Source organism: Centropristis striata, chromosome 21 (genome assembly GCF_030273125.1).
Source record: "Centropristis striata isolate RG_2023a ecotype Rhode Island chromosome 21, C.striata_1.0, whole genome shotgun sequence".
In the NCBI taxonomy this organism is placed as follows: domain Eukaryota; kingdom Metazoa; phylum Chordata; class Actinopteri; order Perciformes; family Serranidae; genus Centropristis; species Centropristis striata.
This window is the reverse complement of record NC_081537.1, coordinates 33,536,768-33,552,927: the sequence shown is the minus strand read 5'-3', so window position 1 is coordinate 33,552,927 and position 16,160 is coordinate 33,536,768. Positions and strand designations below refer to the sequence as shown.

The following is a 16,160-nucleotide window of genomic DNA, read 5'->3' as shown; positions in this document are numbered from 1 at the left end:
GTGTTAAAGTGTGCATGTGTGAATGTGTTTTTGGTCATTTTGTGTCTTTTTTGGTCATTTTGTGTATTTTTTTGATAATTTTGTTTCTTTTTTGGTCATTTTCTGTCTTTTCTGGTCATTTTCTGTCTTTTTTTGGCCATTTTGTGTCTTTTTTTGATCATTTTGTGGTCAATTTGTGTCTTTTTTGGTCATTTTGTTTCCTTTTTTGGTCATTTTCTGTCTTTTCTGGTCATTTTCTGTCTTTTTTGGTCATTTTGTTTCCTTTTTCTGGTCATTTTGTTTCTTTTTTGGGTGATCTGAACTGTGTGTGTGAGATTGTGTTCAGTGAGCGGGGGTCACGGACAACATGCATGTTAAATTGGGGGTCGCAACTCAAAAAGGTTGAGAACTACTGATTTAGTGCAGGTAATCTGTGTCTCTAGTTGATGACATCATCAGTATGTGTCTAGGCAGTTCTCCATGCCAGAGCAGAGGGAAAGTTCATGGCTTTTTCATCGGACATCATCCAGACGTTCAAGTCTTTGAACGCGTCGTCCGTATGTGAAAGCAACACTTTAGTTTCTCATTTTTGATGTTTATGCATATTTTGACAAAGCAGAGACACTTGAACGGATAAATGTACAGATAGTAAATTCATGTCAACCACATGTTCTGGCTAGCTAGCTTTAAGTTAATAAAATGTGCATACAGACACATTGTATGAAGCAATATACTTACCAATAGCCTGTCTTTTGTTTTAGATACGTTTTGTAGTTATTTTGAATACAGTTATATCACATTTATAGATTTGTACATTTGGGCCTTATTTGGATATCTTGTGTATTACTTTGTTCAGATTTCCATTGTCTGTGAGATTAAACATATCACATGTTAAACAGTTTTTTACTGTATGTTTTCCTTTCTGTCAGTTTTACCCTCCTGCCAGTTGCTGTGTTAAAGAAGTCAATTTAAGGCCTCTTTGTCCGTGTAGTCATTGGGGAGTTTATCTACCTGTCAATTCACGCTAGGCGTGTGAAGAGGAAAGGATAGGGACGTTTCCATCAGCTGGTTTAGAGCAAATAAACAAAGCTGCAGTAACATACATGGATCAGCAGATGGCAGTGTGATGTGTTGCTGTAGGCTGATCTGTCAGTAAACAGTAGAATAAGTAGAGATTGCGAAAGGAAAAACAACAACAACAAAAAAGAGGTTGCTAATTGGACAACTTTGGCCACCGACGAGAGAAGTGTTAAGGAATTAGATTCAATTAGGCAATTTCCAATTGTTCCTTCATGTCAGAGTGGAAACAGCTGATCAGTCATGTGAGCTACATCGGCATTTATTTGGAAAAAGCATTTCCATCTCCTGTTTAGCGTATTAACTATTTTTTGAAAGAGACAAAAAACAACTCAAGCAAGATTAAAAACCTTTTGCCCATTTTCGAAAGTTTTATTAAATTTGGGTGTTTCCATCAAGCTTTTCTCATGCGAATCTTCAAAATGTGTGTAGAAATGTGTTGATGGAAACAACACTTAGCTAAATTAGTGGCATTGCCATCTTTTGGATAATCTCAAGATTTCCAATATAACACAGCTGCCACTGTGCTGTGGGGCTAACCTGCTACAGATCAGCTCAACTTCTAAACATGAGATCAAAACCTGTCAACAACTTCAGTCGTCATTCCTACAGGATGCCAACATGGACAAAAGTACAGTTTACTATAAAATTATAAAATTATTTTGCTTTCCATGATGATTATGTCAGACAGAAGAAATGATTTTTGAATATGTCCATGCTTGGTTTAAACAGGACTCCTAACAAGATAAAGCAAAGAAACACACAGCCAGCATGAAATAACATGGGAAATGAATGCGGGTCATTTTTGACCCATGTTGTGGATTAGAAGGGGTTTCCATATGTTGTGCATTAAAGGTCTAATAATTTTAGCCACTACTGTAAATACACCCCATTCTCCATTCCAGACTAGTGAACATGTTGAAAATGCCATGTTACCATATTTGATGACAAAAATGTGGCAACTTTTTTGTCATTTGTTCTTGGTCTGCCAGAGGCGTCGATAAATGTTGCTCTTGTGGTTTTATCTGGTGGGACATCCAAACACGAACAAGTTAAGTGAGAAAATGCAACCTACCTGTCACTGTATGCAGCTGCAGCAGTACCAGCTGGCTGGGCATATCTGTACGCTGCATAACCTCCCTGAGGAGACACACAGCAATTCAAATCATTAGACACAAATACAGGACACATACTTGAGGCAAAGCATTGGATGAAATGCTCAAGACACTCAAACAATATTTTGACTCACATATATTTCTGCTCCGTAAAAGCCGTCCTGGTAGACCACACTGTTGATCAGAGAGAGAGAGAGAGAGAGAAGACAGTCATGGGGCGGGACAATGGAGACTTTTGCTTGTTGGCTTGAATGATTTAAAAGTAAAGCTTCACACTGCAAAAAAAGAAAAGTTGGGTGAACTCAAAATATCAAGGCAACAAACTTCGATAACATTTTAAGTTTGGACAATTAAACTAAATATTTTATGTTTTGTTTTTGAGTTTGCTCAACTCTGAATTCTGATTTTTGTCAACTCAACTGTAAGTCGCACTGACTTATAATTTTACATTGTAATAACTTGTCAGCTAATATTGCAACCACAATTTTGAGTTAGCATTGATACGCTAATGGCTACTCTTGTAGCAGTAACAAGCAGCACCGCTAGCTTCTGTTAGCCGCTAGCATCCGTTAGCCGCTAGCATCTGTTAGCCGCTAGCTTTCGCTAATGAGCGAATTTCACCGTTTTCCTGCATTTCCCAACAAAGAAATAAGAGTTATCAGAACTATTGTCCCTTGTTGTGAACCCCAACTTAAAGATATAAGTAACAACAACTCACCAACTTGTTTTTGAGCAGACAACTGGCTTCCTTTGTTGTGCTAACTTACATTATTGCCCTAAATGTCAATAATTTATATTTCCAAGTTTTACCAACTTAAATCACTGTTTTAGGCCAAAAAATACAAGTTGGCTTTCTTGCAGTGCAGTTATTTCTGGTACTTTCTGAGGTAGAGAAGAGCTATCTGAGGGATTTGTAAGCACAAAGCTGTAGCTCCTTTTAGGGGAAAGCTGTACTCTTCAGTATGCAAATAAGCTGCAGTAGCATCACAGAATATATATCTGAACTGGAAAGTATTTCTCTATTGAAAGAGGAGCAAAGAATGGCAATGGAAGCTTTTGCTCTGTCGGATGGAAAGACAGCAATAGACAGATGGTTCGTCCAATCACCTGACAGGGTTTTTTTAAGTGCTTGCCCTTTTTCATACAGGTTCCACGCAGGCGGCAACCTCCTGGTCCGAGCATGGAGGCCAACCAGGAAGTGCCTTAAGCCTGCAATCTACCGGAAACTCCAGCAGGGGGCGCTACGTTTGGCTGCAAAAAAAATCTGCCCATTCATTTCAGTGCTAAATTTGAAAACTTCTCACTTGATACCTCAGAACATTTTTTTTTCAGGACAACACTATGATCTCAATCGCTAGTAAAAAATCTTCTTCAAGACAATCTGATGTCAATAGTTCTAATAATGGCCCCATTTAGAAGAAAATAGAAGATAAAGAATCATATGATTTGGGGCGGGGCTACCTTTGATTGACAGGTCACTAACAAGGCGAGCCGTCACCAGGAGAGAAGCAGAGCGTATCCACGGCAACGTGTCAATAAAGTTATATATAACGTTATATAGATAGAAAAGAGGACGTTTAGCGGTTTGGTCTCATAACTTTGACCCTTTCACTGTATTTTCACTTAATGACAGTTTATTTGAACGTTTTGTTCAGTAAAAATGTCTTGTTCAGTGTTAATAATTTTGAGTTGGTGGGTGTTGATTTTGGAGTTGTTTTAACACTTCATTGTAGTGATCAAAAAGCTGTTAGAGTTAGATTCTCTTCAGTTGGAGTTGATTTTCAGATTTAGTGACTTTTATGTTCAGTTAAAGACAGAATGCACCTTTAATGTATCGTAAAACAAAACAATGAATGTTAATAATCACATTAGTGAAAGGAATTAACATGATTTTAGGGTTGAAATTACACTTTGTGTCATAAAATAACAAGATGTATGTTAAAAGTGCACTTATGTGGCTCAAGTATCGGGGTAAAATCGTATCGTGGGGCGTCTGCTGATTCACACCTCCAACCACAAATAAGTGTTTACTTTCACAGATTAAATCTACTCTATATCTCAGCCCAATGTATTTCCTCTCATTGTTTAAGCAGCCATTACAACCAGTTTGAGTTTTAAACCTGTAAACTGGTAAATCAAAAAAAAGTAATTTGTGTTTCCGCCGTACATTAAATGACTTATTGAGTAGTTCCATGTGGTCAAACTGCACATTCATCCATTATTCTTCTCTTAGCGGCTTGCTTCTACTCTTTCTGTCTCCATCTGCATTTCTCTTCTTCTTTTTTTTTTTTCTTTCAACTCTACCTCCCTCTCTCAGACATCTATTCTCTCTCTCTCTCTCTCTGTGGAGCGGGCCTACTGGAGTGTGCAGGGCAGGTCATAGCAGTCCATTCACAGCCGAATAAAGAATGACACATTAGAAAAAAGAGAGACAAATTCAGCCTTTCTGGAATCAAAGAGCAATTTTCCGCTCTATTAGCAGGCAGCCTTTTCTGTTTTCCACTCTCCATTCTTTTGCTACTGCGTGTGTGTGTGTGTGTGTATGTGCGAGTATGTATGCATTTCATGTGTGTGTATGTGCTTTTTATCTGCTGTGTTTGAGGAATGCTGTGAATTCTATTTATGCCGAAGCATGTTTATGGTCTTTGAAATGTGTCATACACTGTTTATTTGCAACCTGGTCTCACAGGAATCCGTGGAATAGCCACGGAATCACTCAAATTTCCGTGAAACTGACACGGATTTGGCTACAATGCAAGTTAATGCCAGTCATATCCCGTGGCTATTCCAACATACAAAGTGATTATGTACATTCACTGAGTGAATATTTAGAAAATAAAACATATATTTCTCGCTAGAAATGTGATCAAAATCCATTTTTATGCAGAAACTAAGTCAAAATATAGATTTTTCACTAAAAATGAGAGAACTGTCCGCCATGTTTTTTGTTCTGACCGCCGGGACCTTGAAAGTCACGTGACTTGGAACAAACCAATAGGAACAAATATCCATGGAATAGCCACGGGATATGACTGTCATTAACTTGCATTGTAGCCAAATCCGTGTCAGTTTCACGGAAATTTGAGTGATTCCGTGGCTATTCCACGGATTTTGAGTTAAGCGAATCCGTGGCTATTTCACAGATTCCTGTGAGACCAGGTTGTTTATTTCAGTAGTTGTCAACCTTTTTGAGGCGTGACACCCAATTTAACATGCATGTTGTCCGCGACCCCCGCTCAAAGACACAACATGACCAAAAAAGACACAAGATGACTAAAAAGGCACAAAAATGCCAAAAAAAGACACAAAATGACCAAAAAAGGAAACAAAATGACCAAAAAAAGACACAAATTGACCAAAAAAGACACAAAAATACCAAAAAAGACACAAATTGACAAAAAAAGACACAAATTGACCAAAAAAGACACAAAATGACCAAAAAAGACACAAAATAACCAAAAAAAGACACAAAATGACCAAAAAAGACACAAAATAACTTAAAAAACACACAAAATTACCAAAAAAGACACAAATTGACCAAAAAAGACACAAAAATACCAAAAAAGGAAACAATATGGGCAAAAAAGACACAAATTGACCTCAAAATGACCAAAAAAAGGATACAAAATGACCAGAAAATACACAAAAAATGACTAAAAACAGATTCAAAATGACTAAAAAAGACACAAAATTACCAAAAAAAGACACAAAAATACCAAAAAAGGAAACAAAATTACCAAAAAAAGACACAAAATGACCAGAAAAGACACAAAATGACTAAAAACAGATACAAAATGACTAAAAAAACACAAAATGACAAAAAAAACCCCACAAAATGACCAAAAAAAGACACAAAATGACAAAAAAAGGACACAAATTGACCAAAAAAGACACAAAAATACAAAAAAAAGACACAAAAATAAAAAAAAGACACAAAATGACTAAAAAAAACACAAAATGACCAAAAAAACACAAAATGACCAAAAAAAGACATTAAGTGACCAAAAAGACTAAAACACATTAACACATGAACACTTTAACACAGTGGAGACAGAGCTGACTAAAATGATTTGGCGACCCCCAGAAATCATCTCGGGTCCCGATCCCAAAGTTGAGAACAGCTGCTTTATTTGATAATCTTTGTTTGTTTCAGTTGGATGTGTATATGTGTGTGTGTGTGTGTGTGTGTGTGTGTGTGTGTGTGTGTGTGTGTGTGTGTGCAGGTACTCACGCTCCATAGGCGGGGATGGGAGGAGGAGGAGGCGCAGCACGGAATGTGTTGTAGACGGTGCGACCCCTCCCTCTCAAATGGGCTCCTCTATAGGCCACAGCTGCCCCTGTACTGGGGTAGGGAAACCCTGTTACTGGGAGAGAGAGGGAGAGAGAGAGAGGGAGAGAGAGAGGGAGGGAGAGAGAGAGAGAGAAGGAGGGAGAGAGGGATGGGAAGAAGCACAATATTTTATAACATTAGCTAAACTTGTCTCTTCTTGCTATATTTACACACCCATGAAAAGACTAAACCAATATTTCAAACTTTCCTTAGTCTGGCATCTCCAGATTAAATTGCAAATATGTATTAGTCTGGAAGCTGTCAGTAGTTTTTGATTTCCAAGGATTGGTCAACAAGTAAATGCCTCTAATACACTGTAAAAAAAAAAACAACTGATGTTTTTACGGTAAAAAAACAAACTTTCTCATATTATAGCTTAATAATACAATTAAAAATGTGTTTCTGACCACATTTGAAGTGGGTAACATGCAACACAGTTACATAATCTTGATTCATGTTTGATCAGCACCCTAGTTTGACACATTAGAGAATTCATGAAAAAGATTTTTTTTTAAAATGCCCCCTAACTATGAGATTAAGACACCTAGCTGCTGAGGAACAAATCAAAAACTTTTTGGGCAATTCCTTCTGTTCTGGAAATTGCTGACAAACCTCCTTATTGTCAATGTACCTATAAAATCCATCCATCCTCTGAATGCTCTAGGTCTCTACTTCGTGGTTGTAAAGTTTCGTGAGGGTGTGATTATCCTACAGCAATTCTTCGTATACTGAGAGGGCAAGTTGAGAAAGCTCAAAGATTTCCAGTGATATCCAATTTATGCAAGTCCAAGACTGTTTATGTACCCCAATATGCAGAAAGATTAAATTATAATAGGTATATTACTACATGAGAAAAAGTGCAGGATTTTTTCCCAGAGAATGTCTGTAATGGGTAGACTTGTAGATCCCACTGTTATTAAGATAAACTGTAAAAAATGTCTGTAAAAAACTGCTAAACCATGACAGTAAAAAATGTAAAATGATAAATGGGTTAATTCAGTTTCAGTAACAATGAAACACCGTAAATGTAAACAATAGCCAAACAAAACAGTATTTTTTACTGTTTAAAAAAAAAAACCCCACATTACTCCACTGTAAAATACACTGGCACCATGTTTATATAAAAAAAATGTATATATGCACAACACATACAAGCCATCACTGTAATTTTTGCATCTATTTTTTGTAAAAATACTTTTTTTCCCATTGTTAAATGTGCTAAACACCATATCTCTAACAGAAACATACTGTAATATTTAATGGTAAAATCTTTAATTTATGCAGCATTTATAAAGTATTTTCTTGTCAGTTATACAGCAGAACAGCGTTTCTTTTTTTTACAGTAAAATATGGGATAAAATGGCAATCTTTAATGTGAAATCAACAGTGCTAATATCATTTTACCATAATATTAGAAAAAGTTGCAACGTATTTATTACGGAAAAGTTCTTGCAACAGTTTTTTTTTTGTACAGTGTATCATGAGGTCAGAGGTCAGGGGATCCCATTGAAAATGACCATGTCAGTTTTTCGCTTGACAAAATGTTTTCTAGCTTCGGAGCTTTACTAATCAATCATCAACAAGATATCATCACTTTGCGATTTGTTTAGAAGTAGTTTAGAAGCGACCAAACTCCTCCACGTTTTCCCTATTTAAATACAGCTACACGAGTAGTTAAACGACCAAGTATGGCGACACAAAATAAACTCCTGAAAAATCTTCTCCCCTCAGGAGTGATGATATTACTGCGCCGAGTCGAAGTGCTCCCAAGTGCTATTCCGCCATACATTATAGTTCTCCTTTTTATCCGCTTAGAAAAGCGCCACGTTTTATTTTGTGTCGCCATACTTGGTGGTTTAACTACTCGTGTAGCTGTATTTAAATAGGGAAAACGTGGAGGAGTTTGGTCGCTTCTAACTGTCCATCTGTTTGGATCCTAATGAATGAACTGGGCTAAGCTAAGTGCTAGCCAAGTGGCGCCGCGCGCCAGGGTGATTGAGTGCACGCATTGAGACGCAAGAGGTCTGTATCAACTCGTCTTACTTGACCGAATAACATGTTTTAATATGAAAAAACGGTGGAGTGTTCCTTTAAAAAGCCATAGATTATCTGTATAAAAAAAAGTTCCGTAATGAAAGCAGTTCTAACAACAGGTTCAAAGCTTGTAGCAGTCATATAACAGGATGGTGGACAGGTAGAAGGAGGGATGAGGGTATGTTCTGGTTAGAGCAGCGTGAGGCTGAGAGGTGAGCTGGCAGACAGTAAAGAGGCTCAGAGGCCTCTTGGAGGTTCTGCTCAGTGTTTGGCAGCAGGGACACCAAGCAGATGGCCTGTATTGTTTGGAGAGGCAGATTCAGCCTTAGGCCATTCTTCATCATGCATACACACACACAATCACACACCAGGGTCACCCCTACAGGCTCTGGGTGGCATGGTGATGGGAGCTGGTTTAGCTGAAGGTCCCTGTTCAACCTTGAGTCAACAGGGGAGCAATCCCTCCACACACACACATACACAGATACATGATACAGATACAAGCACATGCACATTCAGACAGTGGGGCCTGTCATCCAGCCTCTAATTATCCACAGTGGTCTGGCTACACGGCACTTCAGTCTCTGAAACGGTACAACAAAGAAGTTCTCTGGGTTCTGGGTGTTCGTGTCTTTGGTGGTTTGCAGCAAAGTTGGAAGAAAGTAGAGGCCAACAGATATATCAGGTGACCGATATTATTGGTCCATGTAGAACCCGATAATGTAATAAATCCCCGATAATGTAATAACCCCGATAATGTAATAAAAATCTGCACTTGAGTCCATTGAAAATGTAATAAAACCTGATAATGTAATAACCCCAATAATGTAATAAACCCGATAATGTAATAACCCCGATAACGTAATAAAAATCTGCAATTGAGTCCATTGAAAATTTAATAAAACCTGATAATGTAATAACTTCCCGATAATGTAACAACCCCGATAATGTAATAACCCCGATAATGTAATAAAAATCTGCAATTGAGTCCATTGAAAATTTAATAAAACCTGATAATGTAATAACTTCCCGATAATGTAACAACCCCGATAATGTAATAACCCCGATAACGTAATAAAAATCTGCACTTGAGTCCATTGAAAATGTAATAAAACCTGATAATGTAATAACTTCCCGATAATGTAATAACCCCGATGATGTAATAAAAATCTGCACTTGAGTCCATTGAAAATGTAATAAAACCTGATAATGTAATAACTTCCCGATAATGTAATAACCCCGATAATGTAATAAAAATCTGCACTTGAGTCCATTGGAAATGTAATAAAACCTGATAATGTAATAACCCCGATAATGTAATAAAAATCTGCACTTGAGTCCATTGAAAATGTAATAAAGCATGATATTGTAATAACTTCCCAATAATGTAATAAAGTGAATTTCCCAATAATGTAATACACTATAGAACCTGATAATGTAATAACCCTGATAATGTAATAAAAATCTGCACTTGAGTCCATTGAAAATGTAATAAAGCATGATAATGTAATAACTTCCCAATAATGTAATAAAGTGAATTTCCCAATAATGTAATACACTATAGAACCTGATAATGTAATAACCCCGACAATGTAATAAAAATCTGCACTTGAGTCCATTGAAAATGTAATAAAACCTGATAATGTAATAACTTCCCGATAATGTAATAAAGTGAATTTCCCAATAATGTAATACACTGTAGAACCTGATAATGTAATAACTTCCCGATAATGTAATAACCCCGATAACGTAATAAAAAGCTGCACTTGAGTCCATTGAAAATGTAATAAAACCTGATGATGTAATAACCCCGATAATGTAATAAAGTGAATTTCCCAATAATGTAATACACTATAGAACCTGATAATGTAATAACCCTGATAATGTAATAAAAATCTGCACTTGAGTCCATTGAAAATGTAATAAAACCTGATAATGTAATAACTTCCCGATAATGTAATAAAGTGAATTTCCCAATAATGTAATACACTGTAGAACCTGATAATGTAATAACTTCCCGATAATGTAATAACCCCGATAACGTAATAAAAATCTGCACTTGAGTCCATTGAAAATGTAATAAAACCTGATAATGTAATAACCCCGATAATGCAATAAACCCGATAATGTTATAAAAATCTGCACTTGAGTCCATCGAAAATGTAATGAAACATGATAATGTAATAATTTCCTGATAATGTAATAAAGTGCATTTCCCAATAATGTAATAGACTTTTTACCAATAATGTAATAAAGTATAACAAGCACCTTTAGATTTCAAGAAGCTGTTGAATCATTCGGTTGTCATGGATACCTCGTTGGTGAAAAACGGATGAACGGGTCAAAAGTGAATAAACATTCAACTTTGACCTGTTGGTGGCGCTAGAGCTCTGAGCTAGAGTTGCCTACACAGTATCACCACTTGAACCCAAGTAATGGGTGGTCTGCTGTTACATTATTACAATATTGGGGAATTATTACATTATCAGGACTTGGCAAATGAAGGCTAACCTGATAATGTAATAACCTCCATTAATGTCATACTTTATTACATTATTGGTTAAAAGTGTATTACATTATTGGGAAATGCACTTTATTACATTATCGGGAATTTATTACATTATCAGGAATTTATTACATTATCAGGTTCTACAGTCCATCAAAGGCATATCATTATTTATTGATATGTGCTGTCCGTTTTGCGATATGCACCATTTTTATACAATATATAATGCAGAAAACACTGTTTGGGGGTGATTTAGAAACTTTTTATTTATTTTTATGTATTATTTATTCTGTATTTAAAAGGTTAGCAACACCTACTGTCTGAAGCAGCAGAGAAAATAACTAATTCACTATGCCAGCTAAGGAACAATATTAAAAGAATAATGCAGTCAATAAACATGTTTTTAAAATTCTTAAATTATCTTCACATGCAAGTCTACACATCAAAAACATAACACATAACAAACACACAGTCCACTTTCATATAGTGAGCGTATGTGAGTGCATCAATTGTCAGACTGAGCCAGAAATCCATTTGTTAATAAACCTTTTTAATTTTGAGTTGACCTTATATTTGTTCTTCTAAAAGCGCTTTATTTACCACCAGCTCTCTGAAGACACTAATAATTTCACGCTAACTGGACTTTTTTCAATGAGGTTCATTTTTATAGAAAAGGGAGACATTTTGCACCAAATCTAAGCATATTACATCATTTAAATATGTGCAAACAGGACCAAAGCACCAAGATTTGCTCATCAGTGAGTTAGGGGTGAGATTCACCCTATGTGGGTCCTTTGAGAATTACACATTTTTGCGTTTTCTGCACGTTTGCAGCCACACAAAGCCTGGCGATCCTTTTATAAATTCACCCCCTAGTGTTCAAAACCTGACTGTAGTATAAAGCCTCTACATGGCCACCCTTGAGGAGGATACGCCATGTTTTCATAGAGTCTATGGTTTGTATTTTCATCATCATCATCAGAAATGTTATTGAGTAGGATAAACCCCTTGAGAGGAATCCTCTCGTTTTCGAGGGGGTCCTAAAGTACATTACAAAATAAAACACTCAACAATTTACAGACATACAACAACAAAGACAACAGGCTGATATGCTGTACAGTTGGATGTGGGGTGGGATGTGGCTGTATGTGGTTTGAAAGGAGAAGAAAATAATAAAAATTTGATCACAAAAAAAAAAACAAAGACAACAGGCATCAACACAAACATAACAAACAAAAGATGAATGGCCACAAGTTGGCCATAACATTAGCCTCGTAAAACTGAAAGAAGTAACATAATATTATTGTAAATTGAAATTGCATTTTTAAAAATAAAATAAAAAAATAAAAAATAAATATGACATAATATTATCTGAAACATGTGCAGTTTAACTCAAAATAAGAAGACGGGGCATATTTAAAACTATGAAAAGACGTCAATGATCGTATGTTTAAAGGAAGATTATTCCAGTCCGATGGCGCTTTGAACTTAAATGCTTTTTTACCGATTGTTTTGTTCACTGTAGGAATGAAAAAGAAATGTTGAGGAATATGGAATCAAAGATTGTTGTAAATAGACAGGATAATTGCAATGTATACATTTAAAAATAAACTGTAGCCAGTGAATATGTCTTCTTATATTGAGTGTGGGCCATTTGAGTGTGTTATACATGATACATATTTTGTGTATAGAGTTGGTATGTAATTGATACAATGTGGGGTTGAGAAGAAAACTAAATATTTGGCTAAGTGTATGATACAGGTGTTAAAGTTAGAAGTATAGTAAGGGCCCGTTAACAATCAGCCAGCCCTGCTGTCATTAATCCTGAGCTCAATATGTTTCCCCCACCTTCACTCTCATTCTTAACATCATATATTAATTCTTATTTGTTTGTGCGTGTGTGCCAGCAGGCGATCTGTTAACGGTGTGTATTTGCATATGAGTGAGCATGAGGACATGTGAATGTGTATGTAGCTGTGCTGTGACGGTTATGAATGCAGTCTGATGATGAGCTATGGCATGTGGACGCTACAGCTGTGATGTAATAACCCATGTATCACTGCAGGGCCTCAGCCTGACAGCCAGCAGGCCGATAAAACAAACAAGCAGCATCCATCCACACACACAGGCAGGAAATACTACAGCAGGGCACTCCAAGGCTGCACACACACACACACACACACACACACACACACACACACACACACACACACACACACACACACACACACACACACACACACACACACTATTACGTGTTCATGTCGGCAGTGTGTGAGAATTAGCTGTGATATCAGCTTGAGTCACTTATGATCAGAGGTGGGCAGAGTAGCCAAAAAATGTACTCAAGTAAAAGTACTGTTACTTAAGATTATAATTACTCAAGTAAAAGTAAAAGTACTCATAAAAAGAATTACTCAAGTAAGAGTAAAAAAGTATGCAGTGAAAAGACTACTCAAGTACTCAAGAGTACAAGTACTGCGTTTTCTCCGGATTTATTTTTGAAAGCAACACAAACGGTATAAAATAGTAGCAAACAACATGTAAAACAGCAATCTTCAAACCAGGGGTCTCAAACTCGCGGCCCGCGAGCCAATTGCGGCCCTCAAGACGATATTTTGTGGCCCCCACCTTGATATGAAAGTTTAATGTGGAAGGTCCCTTTAATTACTTATTTTGGTAATTTTGTGTCTCTTTTTTTGGTATTTGTGTCTTTTTTAATAATTTTGTGTCTTTTTTTGGTAATTCTGTGTCTTTCTTTGGTCATTTTGTGTCTTTTTCAAATCATTTTGTGTCTTTTTTTTTCTAATTTTGTGGGGTTTTTTGGTCATTTTGTGTCTTTTTTAAATTATTTTGTGTCTTTTTTGGTAATTCTATGTATTTTTTCATCATTTGGTGTCTTTGCGGCCCCCAGGTAATTTGAGTTTGAGACCCCTGCTTCAAACTAAAGATACAATATATTGCCATCAGTTGCACAGGGTGGACCGACATCATATTAAACCCTATGGATTAAGAATGGGATGTGACTTTAGTTCATATGTGAGTCAAGGCAGGTGACGGGCCGTTAAAAAGTGCGCGTTCACTGTTGCTATGGCTACGACCAACATGACAACACTTGTCATCTGACCCAAGTAGCTGCATTTGATTGGCAAGATCATTTTCTCATGCTTTTTATTGGTTGAAAGCTGAAGACGTAGAAATAGATCTCACATGTAATAAAAAAAAGAAAAGATAAAAAATAAAAAAAGTAACTACCATCACGTAGCCAAATAGAACGGCGTAAAAGTACTATTCCTTCTTCAAATATATACTCAAGTAAAAGTAAAAGTATGGTCCAAAAAAATACTCCTAAAATTACAATTTATCCAAAAAGTTACTCAAGTATTTGTAACGGAGTAAATGTAGCGCGTTACTACCCACCTCTGCTTATGATGTGTTAGAAGAGTGACTTTAATATGTGATTTTCTTGTTGTTGTTGCAACTGGCTTCAGTGTTGTGCATGTGTGTGTGTGTGTGTGTGTGTGTGTGTGTGTGTGTGTGTGTGTGTTCTTGTACTTCCTACATAGTGAGGACCGGAAGACGTTTTTTAACCAACAGAGTGGGGACATTTTTGCAAAGTGAGGACATTTTGGCCGATCCTCTCAAAAATGAGAGTTTAACTGAAACTATATTGTGTGGTTACAAAACTAACTAAAACAAACTAAAATTATAGTGAAAATGTCCTTCGTTTTCATCTTTGTCAACTTTTTGAAGATCCATAAGACAAAGGAAATAAAGGCAAAATTTACTGTGACCTTTTTTAATCTCCCACCCAACAAATACCCCATTACAAAAAAACTAAAACTAAACTAAAACTAATCATTTAAAAAAAATAAATACTAAACTAAAACTAGCAAACCCACTCTAAAAACTCATTAAAACTAACTGAATTTGAAAACAAAAATTCACAACAAAATTAAAACTTTTAACCTTGCAAGGGAATTTACTATTACAATGAGGGCCCTCACAAAGATAGAAGTACAAGAATGAGTGTGTGTGTGTGTGTGTGTGTGTGTGTGTGGGCCCCAAATATGTTTCACACCTCAATTCCAGGACTGTGACAGAACACAGGCTTTATTGTGTTTATTGTGATGCGTCTAACAAATTGGGCTTTAAATTGACCCCCTAAAAATCATAAAATCTACATTCTGTATTACAAGAGTTGGAGTGCAATATTGCATTCAAAGTGGAAATAAACGTTGGAGAAGTTCAATAATGGATACAGAGCTTGTTCAGATTCAGCCCTTACTTCAGATGACATGACTACTTTAGATTGCATTTTCGTTTACATAAAGTTTTCCAATGAAGATCACGCTGTCATCCAGAGTCCAGGGGATTGCAGATGTCATATCTGATAAATATGGATGGAATAAAGCTCCAAAATTCTGTGATATTTAAACAAAAACTAAGAAAGAAATCTTTTATGTAACAATATAAAATAAAACAGCACTAGAATCTGCTGCTTTTTTATAGTATTTAAGTTCAAACTGAATTAAAAAAACAGTTTATTGGTGTAATATATGAACACATAATTAAAAATACATATTATATTGATAATCTTTCCTTTTTTCAGTCCATTCCTCCTTGTGTATAGTGTAGAAATGCTAAAAAAGAAAAGAACGTGTATATTCTGCATGTAAAACCAGCACTTTGTTCAAGTTCTCCTTGTCAGCTGACAAAGTACAGCACAATGTGTGAGAAAAAAATTGAATGTTTCAGGTAAAAGAGCCAAATAAATTCAGTTTGTTTGATATTTAATTACCAACAAAAGGAAGAAAAATTGCCCAGCTGTAAATGGAAATGGGTGGCAAGTGATAACATCTGCTTTAGAGAAGGATATTAACAGTCTAGTTTGTGTATGTTAGTAGTGTTTTATGCTTAAAATATCGCTTCTGGAACTATAAAAAGGCACTTACCGAACTGTATAATTGAAAAAAAAAAAGGAAATATATTTTAAAATTTCTCCTTTGATGTATCAAATGATGTATTTGATTGATTAAATATCTCTCATAGCCTTTACAGATTTTATAAATGTTACTGTGACTATGGGAGTCAATTTACATACTGTACACCTGTATGT

General features: G+C 36.0%; 1 protein-coding gene across 2 annotated transcripts in view; it reads right to left on the bottom strand.

The window, feature by feature from the left end:
- LOC131959110 (RNA binding protein fox-1 homolog 3-like) overlaps nt 1–16,160 on the bottom strand; it is an 846,381-nt gene that overhangs the window by 36,252 nt on the left and 793,969 nt on the right. For both annotated transcript variants that reach the window (XM_059324220.1, XM_059324219.1), the window contains exons 12-14: nt 6,403–6,535; nt 2,306–2,345; nt 2,132–2,196 (exon numbers count right to left, since the gene is read on the bottom strand). In XM_059324220.1, the coding sequence (XP_059180203.1) occupies nt 2,132–2,196; nt 2,306–2,345; nt 6,403–6,535 (238 nt within the window). The remainder of the gene's footprint in view (nt 1–2,131; nt 2,197–2,305; nt 2,346–6,402; nt 6,536–16,160) is intronic.